Here is a 15,987-nt window from a genome sequence, read left to right as displayed (position 1 = left end):
TGGGGAAAAGACCTTGATTATTCATTTTATTGATGCCCCTCATGATTTCACAAACCTCTATAAGGTCACCCTCAGCCTATGCTCCAGGGAAAAAAAGTCCCAGCGTATCTAGCCTCTCCTTATAACTCAAATCCTCCAGTCTTGGATGGTAACATCTTTGTATCTGACTTTAAATTCTGTAGCTCGGGTCATTGGAGCTAGGCTACTGAATTAACCCTGTGGGCGGCACGGTGGCACAGTGGTTAGCACTGCTGCCTCACAGCGCCAGAGACCCGGGTTCAATTCCTGCCTCAGGCGACTGACTGTGTGGAGTTTGCACATTCTCCCCGTGTCTGCGTGGGTTTCCTCCGGGTGCTCCGGTTTCCTCACACAGTCCAAAAATGTGCAGGTTATGTGAATGCAGGCCATGCTAAATTGCTTGTAGTGTTAGGGGCAGATGTAAAAGTAGGGGAGTGGGTTGCGCTTCGGCGAGTCGGTGTGGACTTGTTGGGCTGAAGGGCCTGTTTTCACACTGTAAGTAATATAATTACAGTAGTAATTGCTGTTGAGGAACCATTTTGGCTTTGAATGAGAACACAATCAGCTATAAGAGCAATTGTCATGATACAAATGACTGAAGAGTTCAAATTGCCTGTGACTGCTCACTTGATTAGGTATTTACATTTCTATCATCAGGGGATTCAACCTCATTACAACTGGCAATTACAATAGCACTTCCATGAGGAAGATATATCCTGAAGGACCAGAGTCAGTGAGGATTAGATTGATAAGTGAATGCAAGGTGGATGGGGGCAGTAGAGGTTTGGGTGAACTGATGTTTACGGAAAGTGGAGAACAGGAGGCCAGCCCGGGAGAAGATTGGATTTAGTCGTGCGTACGGGGACGAAGGTATGGTTGAGGACTTCAACAGCAAATTTACACCATCTCGGGTTCTGTTTTCCTTAACTGAAAGTGAATCAAGCCACAATGTGTTTTGACATTGCAGCAATAGAACAGACTTAATTCCAGCTGTGGTTTTCCCCTCACTGCTGACAGTTTATAAACACAGAACAGAGACATACACTACCTGCCACACTCACAGGCAGACAAGGCAATTTTGAAAAGAACTGAAAATGTGTTGCTGGTTAAAGCGCAGCAGGTCAGGCAGCATCCAAGGAACAGGAAATTCGACGTTTCGGGCAAGAGCCCTTCATCAGAAAATTGTCAATTTTGAAAAAAAGGCAAGTTGACCACAGCTCAATAAAAAAAGCTACAACGCATAAACACAATCAGCTATAAGAGCAATTGTCATGATACAAATGACTGAAGAGTTCAAATTGCCTGTGACTGCTCACTTGATTAGGTATTTACATTTCTATCATCAGGGGATTCAACCTCATTACAACTGGCAATTTTGAAAAGAACTGAAAATGTGTTGCTGGTTAAAGCACAGCAGGTCAGGCAGCATCCAAGGAACAGGAAATTCGACGTTTCGGGCCAGAGCCCTTCATCAGGAATGAGGAGAGGGTGCCAGGCAGGCTAAGATAAAAAGTAGGGAGGAGGGACTTGGGGGAGGGGCGATGGAGATGTGATAGGTGGAAGGAGGTCAAGGTGAGGGTGATAGGTCGGAGTGGGGTGGGGGCGGAGAGGTCAGGAAGAAGATTGCAGGTTAGGAAGGTGGTGCTGAGTTCGAGGGAATCGACTGAGACAAGGTGGGGGGAGGGGAAATGAGGAAACTGGAGAAATCTGAGTTCATCCCAGGCGGAAGATGAGGCGCTCTTCCTCCAACCGTCGTGTTGTTATGTTCTGGCGATGGAGGAGTCCAAGGACCTGCATGTCCTCAGTGGAGTGGGAGGGAGAGTTAAAGTGTTGAGCCACAGGGTGGTTGGGTTGGTTGGCCCGGGCGTCCCAGAGGTGTTCCCTGAAGCGTTCCGCAAGTAGGCGGCCCATTTCCCCAAAATGGAGGAGGCCACATCGGGTGCAGCGGATGCAATAGATGATGTGTGTGGAGGTGCAGGTGAATTTGTGGCGGATATGGAAGGATCCCTTGGGGCCTTGGAGAGAAGTAAGGGAGGAGGTGTGGGCGCAAGTTTTGCATTTCCTGCGGTTGCAGGGGAAGGTGCCGGGAGTGGAGGTTGGGTTGGTGGGGGGTGTGGACCTGACGAGGGAGTCACGAAGGGAGTGGTCTTTGCGGAACGCTGATAGGGGAGGGGAGAGAAATATATCCCTGGTGGTGGGGTCCGTTTGGAGGTGGCGGAAATGACGGCGGATGATACGCTGTATATGGAGGTAGGTGGGTGGTAGGTGAGAACCAGTGGGGTTCTGTCTTGGTGGTGGTTGGAGGGGCGGGCTCAAGGGCGGAGGAGCGGGAAGTGGAGGAGATGCGGTGGAGGGCATCGTCGATCACGTCTGGGGGGAGTCTGCGGTCCTTGAAGGAGGAGGCCATCTGGGCTGTACGGTATTGGAACTGGTCCTCCTGGGAGCAGATACGGCGGAGACGAAGGAATTGGGAATATGGGATGGAGTTTTTACAGGGAGCAGGGTGGGAGGAGGTGTAATCCAGGTAGCTGTGGGAGTCGGTCGGTTTATAGTAGATGTCTGTGTTGAGTCGGTCGCCCGAGATAGAAATGGAAAGGTCTGGGATGGGGAGGGAGGAGTCTGAGACAGTCCAGGTGAATTTGAGGTCGGGATGGAAGGTGTTGGTAAAGTTGATGAACTGTTCAACCTCCTCGTGGGAGCACGAGACAGCGCCGATACAGTCATCGATGTACCGGAGGAAAAGGTGGGGGGTGGTGCCAGTGTAGTTGCGGAAGATGGACTGTTCCAAATATCCTACGAAGAGACAGGCATAGCTGGGGCCCATGCGGGTGCCCATGGCAACTCCTTTAGTTTGGAGGAAGTGGGAGGATTGGAAAGAGAAGTTATTCAGGGTGAGGACCAGTTCAGTCAGTCGAAGGAGGGTGTCAGTGGAAGGGTACTGGTTGGTGTGGCGGGAAAGGACAAAGCGGAGGGCTTTAAGTCCTTCGTGATGGGGGATGGAGGTGTACAGAGACTGGATGTCCATCGTGAAGATAAGGTGTTGGGGACCGGGGAAGCGAAAATCATGGAGGAGGTGGAGGGCGTGGGTGGTGTCCCGAACGTAGGTGGGGAGTTCTTGGACTAAAGGGGACAGAACCGTGTCGAGGTATGCAGAGATGGGTTCGGTGGGGCAGGAGCAGGCTGAGACAATGGGTCGGCCAGGGCAGTCAGATTTGTGGATTTTGGGCAGGAGGTAGAAACGGGCGGTGCGGGGTTGTGGGACTATGAGTTTGGAGGCGGTGGATGGGAGATCCCCTGAAGTGATGAGGTTATGGATGGTCTGGGAGATGATGGTTTGGTGGTGGGAGGTGGGGTCATGGTCAAGGGGGCAATAGGAGGAGGAGTCCGTGAGCTGGCGTTTGGCCTCAGCGGTATAAAGGTCAGTGCGCCAAACTACCACCGCGCCTCCCTTGTCTGCCGGTTTGATGGTGAGGTTGGGGTTGGAGCGGAGGGAGTGGAGGGCTGCACGTTCTGAGGGTGAGAGTTTGGAGTGGGTGAGAGGGGTGGACAGGTTGAGTCGGTTAATGTCACGGCGGCAGTTGGCTATAAATAGATCGAGGGCGGGTAAGAGGCCAGCACGGGGTGTCCAGGTGGATGGGATGTGTTGGAGGCGGGAGAAGGGGTCGTCAGAGGGTGGGCGGGAGTCTTGGTTGTTAAAGTAGGCATGGAGGCGAAGCGGTGGAAGAATTGTTCAATATCTCGCCGCGTGTTGAACTCATTAATCCGAGGGCATAGGGGAATGAAGGTGAGGCCTCTGCTGAGGACTGATCTTTCATCCTCAGAGAGGGGTAGGTCTGGAGGGATGGTGAGGATCCGGCAAGGCTGGGAGCTGGGAGCTGATTTAGGCTCTCCGTTTTGCATGGCTAGCACTATAGACTGAATCCTAATTATAAATGATGTGGTTGGAGTCATCAAGACAGGTAACGTTAGCACTACAAAGCAATGGCTGACACAGTGTGCTCGCTCTCTCACAATTCCTCATGAGACGAACTCCCAAACAGAGCTGAGCTGCCGGTGGGTGCGCCAAGCAGAAACCTGCCCCCACCTCCTTCAAGACACGTTACACGTGTGGGTACAAAGATCTACAGTCAGGTCAACAGAGCTCACGAAGCAGCACTATTGACTACTCTCGTCAGTTTGGGAATGGTTGCTGGGGGGGGGGGGGGGGGGGGGGGGCGCAAGAAGGAGAAACGAAATAAACTTTGAAAAAATGAACGTTCTCCAAAAATGAAGCCAATTAGTGACGTTGGTGTGCACATCCATAGATCTCTCAGGACAGGTGGACGTGGTGCTCAGGAAGGTAGATGGGCGATTTGCCTTTTTTTTTACTGAGGGAAAGAATACAAGGGCAAGGAAGTTCTGTTGGAATTGTATAGACGACTGTTCAGGGCACAACTGGAGTAGTGCAGACCTGGTCACCACATTATAGGAAGGGTGAAATTACACTAGAAAGCGTGCAAAGGTAATTTACCAGGGTCTGAGATGAGGCAAGGTTGGAGAGGCTAGGGTTGTTTTCCTTGGAGTAGCGAATATTGACAAGGTGCCTGACAGAGGGATTTAACATAATAACAGGCATAAGTAGGGTGGATGGGGAGGCACTTTTTCTATTAGCACATGGGTCAAGAGCCAGGAAGCCTAGATGTAAGGTAAGGGGAAGAAGACTAAGAGAGTCAATAAAATTGTCTTTCACCCAGAGGGAACTGACTCCCTGAAAAAGGGTGGCTGAGTCAGAAATTCTTGTAACATTAAGGCAGTATCTGGATCTTTATTTGTGTTGCCATGGTCTTCAGGGCTATAGCCTGTGAACTGTGAACTAGAGAATGGGATCATGGAATCAAATCTTTGTTGGTCAGCATGGACACAATGGGTGGAATGGCCTCCCTCAGTGAATGCCCATAAGACTAAACGATGGAAAGAAATTGACTGAGTCATAGAGATGTACAGCACAAAACCTGACTGTTTGGTCCAACTCATCCATGCCAACCAGATATCCAAATCTAATCTAGTCCCACTTGGCCGATATCCCTCTAACTCCCTCCTATTCATATACCCATCCAGATGCCTCTTAAATGTGGTAATTGTACCAGCCTCCACCACTTCCTCTGACAGTTCATTCCATACACACACTACCCTCTGCGTGAAAAGATTGCCCCTCAGGTCCCTTTTAAATCTATCCCCTCCCACCTTAAACCTATTCCCTCTAGTTTTGGACTCACCTACCCTAGGAAAAAAAATCTTGTCTATTTACCCTATCCATGTCCCTCATGGTTTTATAAACCTCCATAAGGTCACCCCTCAGCCTCTGATGCTCCAGGGAAAACAGCCCCAGCCTGTTCAGCCTCTCCCTATAGCTCAAACCCTCCAACCCTGGCAACATCCTTGTAAATCTTTTCTGAATCCTTTCAAGTTTATCAACAACATTCTTGGAGCAGGACAATTAGAATTGGACGCAGACTATTCTCAAAGTGGGCTAACCAACAGACACAATGCTGGAATGACCACTCTGTGCTGTGAATATCGTGAGGTTAAGAGGATGGAAAGAAATGGATATGACGGGGCATTTTCCAACTGGTACTCTCTGATATGATTAATGTGCTTGCATCCAACTCCCAACTGGACGATTTTAATGATGGGAGACTTCATCAAGTTGCTGCCTGTAACTTAAGTGATTGTAACAACAGTGATCAGAGCTAACAATCAGGAGAGGTTTTATGTGCACTTCCACGAACTATGGGTGACATCTATTTCAGCAGCGAATTACAATACGGAAGGCTAGCACTCTTACCAATTGAAACTCCGTTGGAAAAGATGGAACTTTCCTGATTCTTGGCAGGACTGTGACTTTCCAGAACACTGTCATCCAGCAAGTGTCGTGGTCGCTCTGTTGGGAATGTTGCACTTTTACTTTCAACGACGCTAAACTGGCACATCACACTGGAAAATAGAAAAAGGTTTGGTTTAGCCAAAAGACATGCTTCTCTCTTTTATTAACAGTGTGCCTTATTACTCCTGTGTATCATCACCAACTTGTATCTACTTATATAGCAACTTTAGGGGAATAACACATCCTAAGGTGCTCTGTATGTGTGTGTGTGAGAAAAATAAAATAATGGAACAGATGACTCAAAGCAGAGTCAAACATTTTAGGGACCACCTTAATGGTGGAAAGAGAGGTAGGTCAGGAAGCAGAGAGGTTTAAGGAGGGATTTCCTGAGCTTTCAGGCCTCCAGCCAGTCAAAGGCACAGACACCAATGGTTGTGGGTGAGACACAAACAGGGCTTGGGGCAAAACGGGAAAAGGTGCAATTCAGTCTGACGAGTCAAACTGAAAGAAAATTCTTTTCCCTCTGGCACCTCAAGATTTGACCACCAATCTTGGACCAATTAAAATCAGGCATGTGCAAGGGGTCGGATGCAGGGGAGCTTCGATATCCTGGAGGTTTTGCAGGGCTGGGAGAAATTACAGCCAGAAAGAAGCTCGAGGCCATGTCAGATTTGAAAACCAAGATGTGAATTTTAAAATCCATGAGTGTTGGTCGATCAGGATCCAATGGAATTCAGCGAGCAACATGGATAATAGGTAAATGAGATATGGTGTGAGGGAGAATACAGGCAGCAGGGTTTTAGACAATGTCAAGTCCTTCAGGAGGGCAGCCAGGAGTGTGTTGGAATAGTCAAGTCAAAGACAGAGAAGAATTTTAGCATCTTCATCGGACATGGCGCAACTGATCCTGTTTCAGTATGAACACTCTAGTGGTTAATAACATGCAATACTTGAATATTCTATGGAACACCATCAATACTCCAATGACTAAGTGAGTTCATCAACAATTCTAATTAGGAAGGTTAGTTTTAATCTTCATTTTGTGCTGTTAGTCAAGGTCAGCTATGGCACTAGAATGTACCTTAGAGTCGCTTGTCTGCTAAAGGTCCTGTACAGGATCATTATCCATTGACCTCTAGGGAAGGTGTTTGTGTCTAAGTGCTGGATGGAGACACAATTGGAACTCTGCTGTAATTCTTCCAATAGACACACATTTTGACACATGAATAATAAGTCATTGGTAGTGTAGGATGGTAATATGTCACACCCATCCATTTTGTCCATCACCGTATACACATCTCTCTTTCTACTGACTCTATTCTTTGTTTTTATCACCCCTCCCTACCCTACGTGTTCTCCAAATGTTGAATTTTCAATCCTTATAGCTGCACCACACCCCTCGCTGTATCTGCTGCTCTAGCCTGAGGTAAACTCGGTTCCAGTTTCAGTCACAGAGCTTAAAGTTTTACTATATGCAATGAAAACCCTTCATCATCACAGTGAGTTATTCTTATTTGATGCAATAAGACTTGTCACATAACAGAAAGGAGGAACCAAGTATTGATAATGTGGATACAATAGTTGTTTATTGCAGTTGGCAATTAAATACAAAGATTACACTGACAGACCCTGACATCTAGGATGGTATGAAGCTATTACAAGAGCATGCTCTATTAGTGTGTCACTCTTGAAGTGATCCCAATAGAGATGGTGTCTGAGACCTTCCTACCTTCACAAGATATGGAATGATATGAGCATGTCTCTTAAAAGGAACACTCACGAACAGACCAGGAGACAACACAACAGCGTGGTGCCTTTATTCATCTTTTACTAATTTGGAAATGACCTCAGGGTGATTTTTACATCAGGAAGTGTGGTGGGATGGCAATCCGTTGTTGGCAATGGATAAACTCCAGGGAAGGTGTTGGATACCTTCAGGACAGCATTGTTCAAAGAAGAGCAAACCAACAGACTGATGGACAACAGGGAATGGACACCCAAAAAATGAAATCTTTTTTATACACTTGATTTCCATATTTCCTCAGAGACACATCTTCAGACATCAGTTCACTGCTAAGTTTCCCCTATGTGTCTCGACACCACTGCTTCCTCCCTGAGAGAGTCGTGATGTAAAACAGAAGCAGATGTTAATGGTTAAGAAAGAAAATTAAACATCTGAAAGTTTTCATTCAACCTGTGTTCTTTTACAACCTCTTTGGATGGAAACATGAACGGTTCTGACTGCGACCTGGCAACTGAACAGAACAGGACCACTGTGGGTTTAACATACACATTTGTAGGGGAAATCAGTGTGGGTTATCAGCTTTATTTAAAAATTGTCATCCATTATTGAGAAGCTCATGAAATCAACAGGATGCAACATTTATCTTGCCTTATCTTGGGTCTCTGGCCTTTCGCAATGCAGGCACCAGCTGAGTCATACTCCTAGCTCTGCTCGCAGGTAAAGTGGAGCTTGTTAATCTTTGCTCTGGATGGTAGTTACATTTTTAATGATCTCCAAGGATTTGTTGGCAGAACGCCTGGGATTTTGTTTTCACACTGTTCAGAAGGTGGTTTGCATTAGATGCCATTAAACAGCTGAAGCCCAAGTATCTCCAAGCCATCTTCTTGCAGCAGCACACAGTGTTTGCCATCAGACTTGGCTTCTGGAACACACTAGGAATTTGCCTTGCCCGCCAAACAACATTTGCACCTCTGCTGAATTGCATCACAATTTAATAACGTGCTTGGGGCAAAAAAGATGCAGCCATAGCCTGATGTCGATTTCATCAGGCTGCATTAATAGTCTGAACGTGGGGTTGATCAATCATATGGACATGTGGATTTTATAGTCTGCATTTGCTCGGAAACTGATGTAATTGGAATTACTGCCTGGCCTCCTGGAGGTTCACTCGGCAACATTATTAAATTATAATGCATCACAAATGAGAGGAATGCCTCTGCACACACATAGGGGCTGAGAAACATTGAACAGTGACCTTCTACCATTCAGTTACATCTTAAGCATTGCAATTTGGAATCTCCACTCAATTGCACCGGATTTTGCTGCACAACTCACTTGAGATAGTGGCAACAAGCGCAAACAATAACAGAAAATTCCACTCGCCACTGACTCAAGTTTCTGTGATTTGTTTGCGCTCATTAGAGTAACATAGTTGCTGGAAGCATCTCCACGTGGCCACAGACCCACATGGACAAATTCATCACCAAGTCGGGATTTCCATTTTGGGGCGATGACCCACTGAGGCAGTGCTAAGCTATTTTGCCAGTTCTGCCCTCCATTTCCTCAGCTCCTAATGTAGAAAGCTGGTGGCTCAGATTAGTTACCATTACCTGTTTCCACTAACTGAAGCTTCAAGAATATGATTCTTTTGACTACAAATAACTTTGTAAAGGCTTAATCTCAGAATTTTTACAGTGAGGTGGCCATTTGGCCCATCACGTCTGTACCATCTCTTCAAATAAGCTATTCCCCTGCTTCCATTTACCCTGCTTTCTCCCTGTAATCCTGAACACTCATCATTTTCAGCTAACTGTCTAATTCCCTCCCAAAAGCCACAGTTGAACCTTCCTCCACCAGACTCTCAGTAATTTCCTCTTCGCATTTTCACCTTTTTTTACTATTAAATCTCTGCCCTCTCATTCTCAATACTTTCTCTACTATGAATATAGATTAATTTATTCAGAAATGGACTGAGAGAGAATTAAATATTGAAAATCAATCCTGTCCAATTTATAGAATTGTACTTTGAGACACTGGAAAAATGATGGTTTAACGTTTCATCCAAGATACCCCTTACTGGTACCTGTATTTTTTTTTAAACATGTGCACTTTCTCCTTTTATTTAAACAATTTAAGGCTTTTTGTGGACACACGATATGAAATGGCTGATGAACAAGCTAAATATACTTATGTAATTCACTCATTATGTAAATGTACAAGCTCAGGATATAGCTCCAATTCCAAATTTGTATTTATCTAAAAAAGACCTCTCCTTACAGCAGTTTTTGTGCACAGTGGAATATATATAGTGCCATTTTGAAGTGTAATTCAGTTGGAAATGTTATAACTGGAAGTGCATTTTATTTCCATGATTATACCTCACATTCTCCACAGACTGTTGGTAGCTCAGTTCTAATTAGTTTGACCATGATTTGCTCAACTCTCAATGTTATGATTCTGGAAATAATTTGGTTGGTGTATGTTCCATGCAAAATAAAATTATATAACATGTCCATCTCAATCCTGAAGTTACACAGGACTTTTAAAACAACACTAATTCCGATACATGTTCTTTTTGTTTCCCACTGTGTTCCTGCTGAAGCACATTTGTGCATTTCCCAAAAGCAAAATCTACCATGTTTATCTTAAAAGAAATTGATTTTAAAACATGCTTTGATGCATTTAATTAACTGCATCCATTTGGATTAATCCAGTTGAAATTGTAAATGTTTATCACAGCAAAAACAGTTTGAGTTACTGTGGCAACCCACAACACAATTTTACATTACATTGTGAAATCCTACACTAATGAACATGACTTGTAACAAATCAATACAGAATAATTTTCTAGTTATTCAGTATTTATAATCTCTATCAAACATTTAATGTTTATGTTAACAGACTGGATTGAGTCTGGAGCCTCGAGATAGTCAGGTTGCAACAATAAATTAATGAATAGCACCGTCATACTCATGTATTGTTCTCTGTGATTTGATTTGATTTCCTTTATTATTGTCGCATGTACTGAGATACAGGGCAGCTCAGTGGTTAGCACTGCTGCCTCACAGTGCCAGGGACCATGGTTCAATTCCCACCTCGGGCAACTGTCTGTGTGGAGTTTGCATGTTCTTCCCCTGTCTATGTGGGTTTCCTTCAGGTGCTCCAGTTTCCTCCCACAGTCCAAAGATGTGCAGATTAGGTAAATTGGCCACGCTAAATTGCCCAGTGTTAGGTGCATCAGTCAAGGGTAAATGTACGGGGGTAGGTCCCTCTTCAGAGGGTCGGTGTGGACTTGTTGGGCCGAAGGGCCTGTTTCCGCACTGTAGGGACTCTAATCTAATACAACTCGTACCTCACCTTATTATATCAGGGTAATAGAACAGAATACTGAATGTAGTTTTACAGCTATAGACAAGACGCAAAGAAAAATCAACTCTAATATATGAGAGGTCTGTTCATAAGTCTGATAACAGCAGGGAAGATGATGTTGGTAAATCTGTTGGTAATGCTTTCAAATATTTTTATCTTCTGCCTGATGGAAGACGCTGGAAGAGAATCTAACCGGGGTGGGAGGGGTCTTTGATGATGTCGGTTACTTTCCTGAAGCAATGTTGGACAAGGATGGAGGCAGATGTTAAATGTGTTCAAGGCACAGCTGACTGGTTCAGTTCCGTTAACACTGGGGTGACAGTAAAACATAGAACATAGAACAATACAGCACAGAACAGGCCCTTCGGCCCACGATGTTGTGCTGAACATCGTGCTTGTCCTAGCTTAAGCACCTATCCATGTACTTATCCAATTGCCGCTTAAAGGTCACCAATGATTCTGACTCTGCCACTCCCACAGGCAGCGCATTCCATGCCCCCACCACTCTCTGGGTAAAGAACCCACCCCTGACATCCCCCTATACCTTCACCCTTCACCTTAAATTTATGTCTCCTTGTAACACTCTGTTGTACCCGGGGAAAAAGTCTCTGACTGTCTACTCTATCTATTCCCCTGATCATCTTAAAAACCTCTATCAAGTTACCCCTCATACTTTGCCGTTCCAATGAGAAAAGGCCTAGCACTCTCAACCTATCCTCGTACGACCTATTCTCCATTCCAGGCAACAGGTAGCAAAGGTTGAGCGAGTGCTAGGGTAATGATGGGCACTGGTGTCAAAGTTTGCAAGGTGAATTGATGCTGGACTGTGATTTAGCCTCTGGGTTTAATGTTTGCGTGCTTTCCTTCTTTATCATAGACACCAATCTAATGTTGCTGGGTGTGAAGAGGCAGCCATGTTGAAACACTTGAACTCCTGCCTGAGAGCAGAGTACAGACGAGACACAGACTGGATAAAAGCCAGCGAACAGAATGTACACCTGGGGCTAGGATCAACACATCTGGAAACGATTGATTAATTATCAACACATTTAAGTTCAGTGACTCATTCAAACTAACTCGCTGGATACATTGAAGCTGCTCACCAAGGAGACCTTATAAAAAAAATCAAACCCAATAAAAACAGCTTCTGATTGCTCACTTGTAACACTACTGAAAACTAGTTATTAAAGGATTTTCCTTGAGGTGGACTGAGCAGGATACTGGAGGTATTTACCGCATAGTAATTAGTGAACCAAATGCTTCCTCTTAATAGGCTACAGTAGGTCTTGTGTTAGACTGAACTTTACACTCAGCAGCTTGTACTTTGTCAGCCTATATTATTTCTTACACATTTTACTGAGCCTTGCATCTCTCGGATTACAATACATTCACGATATGAAAACATACAGATTAAAGAAAAACACAGGATAGAAGGAGCAGAGTAATGAAAGTTACAGATTAAAGAACGATATAAGGCATAGATAGAGAGTAAGGAAAGTTAGGACGAAAGAAAGACAGAGTAGAGATACACCTTCAAGAAAGATACAGATTAAAGAAAAATGTAGAATATAGATACACATTAAAGAAATTTAGAGTAAAGAAAGATATAAATTATTGATGCAGATTTTAAAAAGGACAGAATGAAGAAAAATATCGAGTAAAAATACAGTCTAAAGAAAGATTCAGAACAAAGAAAAATACAGAATCAAAAAGAGATATAGAATAAAGATACCGGCTAAAGTCCCCTCTACTCTTCCTTCACCAATCCTCATCTCAACAAAAGCCTCAGTTCCTATGGAGCCCCTTTCCTGTTTCCAACTCAAGTTATTCCCATGGATACCCCTCTGAGGTCAAAGGGTCAGGTTGCCAACTCAATATTCCTGGAGGTTTCATCACATGACATCTGACTTTCAACAGCCCTGCCCCATAACCTCCAGTGATTGGTCCTCCAGCACGTCCATGCACAGCCTTCTCTCAGCTGACTGGAAACTGAAAAGACTCTTCGTTATTACAGCATGAGATTGCAGTCTTACAGGGGGCAGGGTGGGAGGAGGTGTAGTCTAAGTAGCTGTGGGAGTCGGTCGGTTTATAGTAAATGTCCGTGTTGATTCGGTTGCTTGTGATCTTATATGTTTCAATCCTGTTGCCCACTAACTCGTCTGCACTCCAGCAGGAGCATGCCCAGTCTGTCTTCATGAAACCAACCTCTGATTCCAGGTATTAGTCTGAGACATTTTCTCTGAAGTATATTTGCATCTTTCCTTGAATAAGATGGCTAACACGGTACCAAGAGTGCTGATGAAGCACCTCATTCCTGATGAAGAGGTAATGCCCGAAACATCGATTCTCCTGCCCCTCGAATGCTGCCTGACCTGCTGAGCTTTTCCAGCACCACACTCTCGACTCTGATCTCCAGCATCTGCACTCCTCACTTTCTCCCAGTGTATCAACAGTGCCCTGTACAACTCAAGTGTAATCTCTGTACTTTTATATTTAATTCTCCTTGCAAAAAATGACTACATTCTTTTAACTTTCTCATGACTTGCTGTAGCCGCTGACCAACACTGTGGTACATGTACTTGGATCCCTCTGCATCTCAGTGCTCTACAATCTCTCATCCTTTAGAAAATATTCTTTTCATTTTCAATTTCATACTTCCCGACATTACAGTCCATTTACTAGATCCTTGCCCACTAACTTAACCTCTTTAGATCTTTTCATAGCCTTCTCATGTCCCCTTGACACAACGCAATTGCTTAACTATTTTTGTGCATCAACAAATTTAGCATACCTTCCGTCCCTTCATCCAAGTTATTTCTATAAGATGTAAAACGTTGACCTCTGTTACTTGCATTCTCTCCTTACATTTTTCCAACCTGAAAAATTTATGCCTACTTTTTGCTTCCTGTTAACTCAAATAACCTCCTTTCCCATCCCCGGACTCCCAGCCCAGCCCCTCCCCCCTCCCTTCCATTCCTCTGATTGACCCTTCCTTCCATCCACCAACCGGATTCATTCCTCCCATCGACCAACCAGGTCGTACCCAGGTGTTGACCTATCACTACCTTACCACCCCGCACCCCCCAACCCCTTTAACTGCAGCTCCCCTTACACCTGTGCCCCCCAGCCCTGAAGAAGGGTTACACCCAAAATGTCCACTTCTCCACTTCCTGCTGCTGCCTGGCTTGCTCCAGCCTCCTGTCTGTCTACCTTGGATTCCAGCATCTGCGGTCTTTTTGTCTCTAATTCTATCCATGCCATTATGTTAGTCCACTACACTATCCATTATTATTTTCAACAGTAGACATTTATGTGACACTTTATCAAATGCCTTCTGCAAATCTAAGAACAGCCATCGGCTCCTCTTAACACAGAACGTATTCAAAGAACTCCAAAACATTCCTGAAAAATTATTTCCCTTTCACAAAACCATTTTTCTAAGTACTCTGCTATAAGTCCTTTACTAATAGCTTCTAATGTTTTCCCTTGAACAGATTTAAGCTAACTATCCTGTCGTTTCCTGCTTTCTGTCTCCCTCCTTTTTTGAATAAAGGAATTGCTTTCACTATCTTCAAATCTAGTGGAATGTTCCTCAAATCTTGGAAATTTTGGAAAATTAGAACCAATACAGCAAATATTGCATTGGTCACCTCTTTTAACACCCTGGGATGAAGTCCATTACGACTCAAGCACTGTCTGTTTGCAGCTCGGTATCACTTATTTCCCCAGTGATTGTAATTTTCCTGTGTGTATTTCTCTCCTTGATTTTTAGCTGCTTCTGGGATGATACTTGTATCCTCTTATCCTTTCTTTTTTACTTTTAGATATTTTTAGGAACTCTTACCATTTGATCTTAAATTTTGGATAGCTTTCTCTTATATACCAATATTTCCATCCCTTTTTTGATTTTTGTATTTTGTCTAATCTTCTGACCTGCCACCTGTCTTTGCTCAATGAGATGATTTTTACAAAATGTTTATATGACCGTTAACCTTTTGGAATTGGTATATATACACACACACACACACACACACGCTCGCTCTCACGCACACACATTCTCACTCACTCTCTCTTACACACACACACATTCTCTCTCTCGTTCTCTCACACACACACACACACATTCTCTCTCTCGCTCTCTCTCACACACACATTCTCTCTCTCGCTCTCTCACACACACACACTGTTGCTCACACACACACACTCTTGCACTCTCACACACATACACACTCTCGCTCTCTCTCACACACACACATTCTCTCTCTCGCTCTCACACACACTCTCTCTTGCTCTCACACACACTCTCTCTCTCTCGCGCTCTCTCACACACACACACTCTTGCTCAGACACACACACTCTTGCACTCTCACACACATACACACTCTCGCTCTCTCTCACACACACACACACACACACATTCTCTCTCTCGCTCTCTCACACACACTCTCGCTCTCTCACACACGCACTCTCGCACTCTCATACACACACACACACTCTCGCTCTCTCACACACACTCGCTCTCTCACACACACACTCACTGTCTTGCACACACACACATTCTCTCTCTCGCTCTCTCACATACACACTCTCGCTCTCTCACACGCACACTCTAACACATACGCACACGCTCTCTCTCACATGCACACTCTCTCACATGCACACTCTTTCTCACATGCACACTCTCTCTCTCTCACGCACACTCTCTCTCTCTCACACGCACACTCTCTCTCTCTCACACGCACACACTCTCACACACTCTCTCTTGCTCTCTCTCTCACACACACACACTCTCTTGCTCTCTCACACACACACTCTCTTGCTCACACACACACATTATCTCTTGCTCTCTCTCTCACACACACACACTCTCTCTCGCTCTCTCTCTCTCACACACACACACTCTCTTACACACACACATTCTCTCTCTCGCTCTCTCACACATACGCACACTCTCTCTCACACGCACACACTCTCTCGCTCTCTCACACGCACA

General features: G+C 44.8%; 1 protein-coding gene across 5 annotated transcripts in view; it reads right to left on the bottom strand.

Moving 5' to 3' along the window:
• Positions 1 to 15,987, bottom strand: part of LOC132825862 (ras-specific guanine nucleotide-releasing factor RalGPS1-like) — a 781,992-nt gene that overhangs the window by 79,799 nt on the left and 686,206 nt on the right. For all 5 annotated transcript variants that reach the window (XM_060841441.1, XM_060841437.1, XM_060841440.1 and 2 more), the window contains one exon: positions 5,843 to 5,991. In XM_060841441.1, coding sequence (XP_060697424.1) covers positions 5,843 to 5,991 — 149 coding nt within the window. The remainder of the gene's footprint in view (positions 1 to 5,842; positions 5,992 to 15,987) is intronic.

Source organism: Hemiscyllium ocellatum, chromosome 21, assembly GCF_020745735.1.
Source record: "Hemiscyllium ocellatum isolate sHemOce1 chromosome 21, sHemOce1.pat.X.cur, whole genome shotgun sequence".
Classification (NCBI taxonomy): Eukaryota; Metazoa; Chordata; class Chondrichthyes; order Orectolobiformes; family Hemiscylliidae; genus Hemiscyllium; species Hemiscyllium ocellatum.
This window is presented reverse-complemented; position numbering and strand designations above follow the sequence as displayed.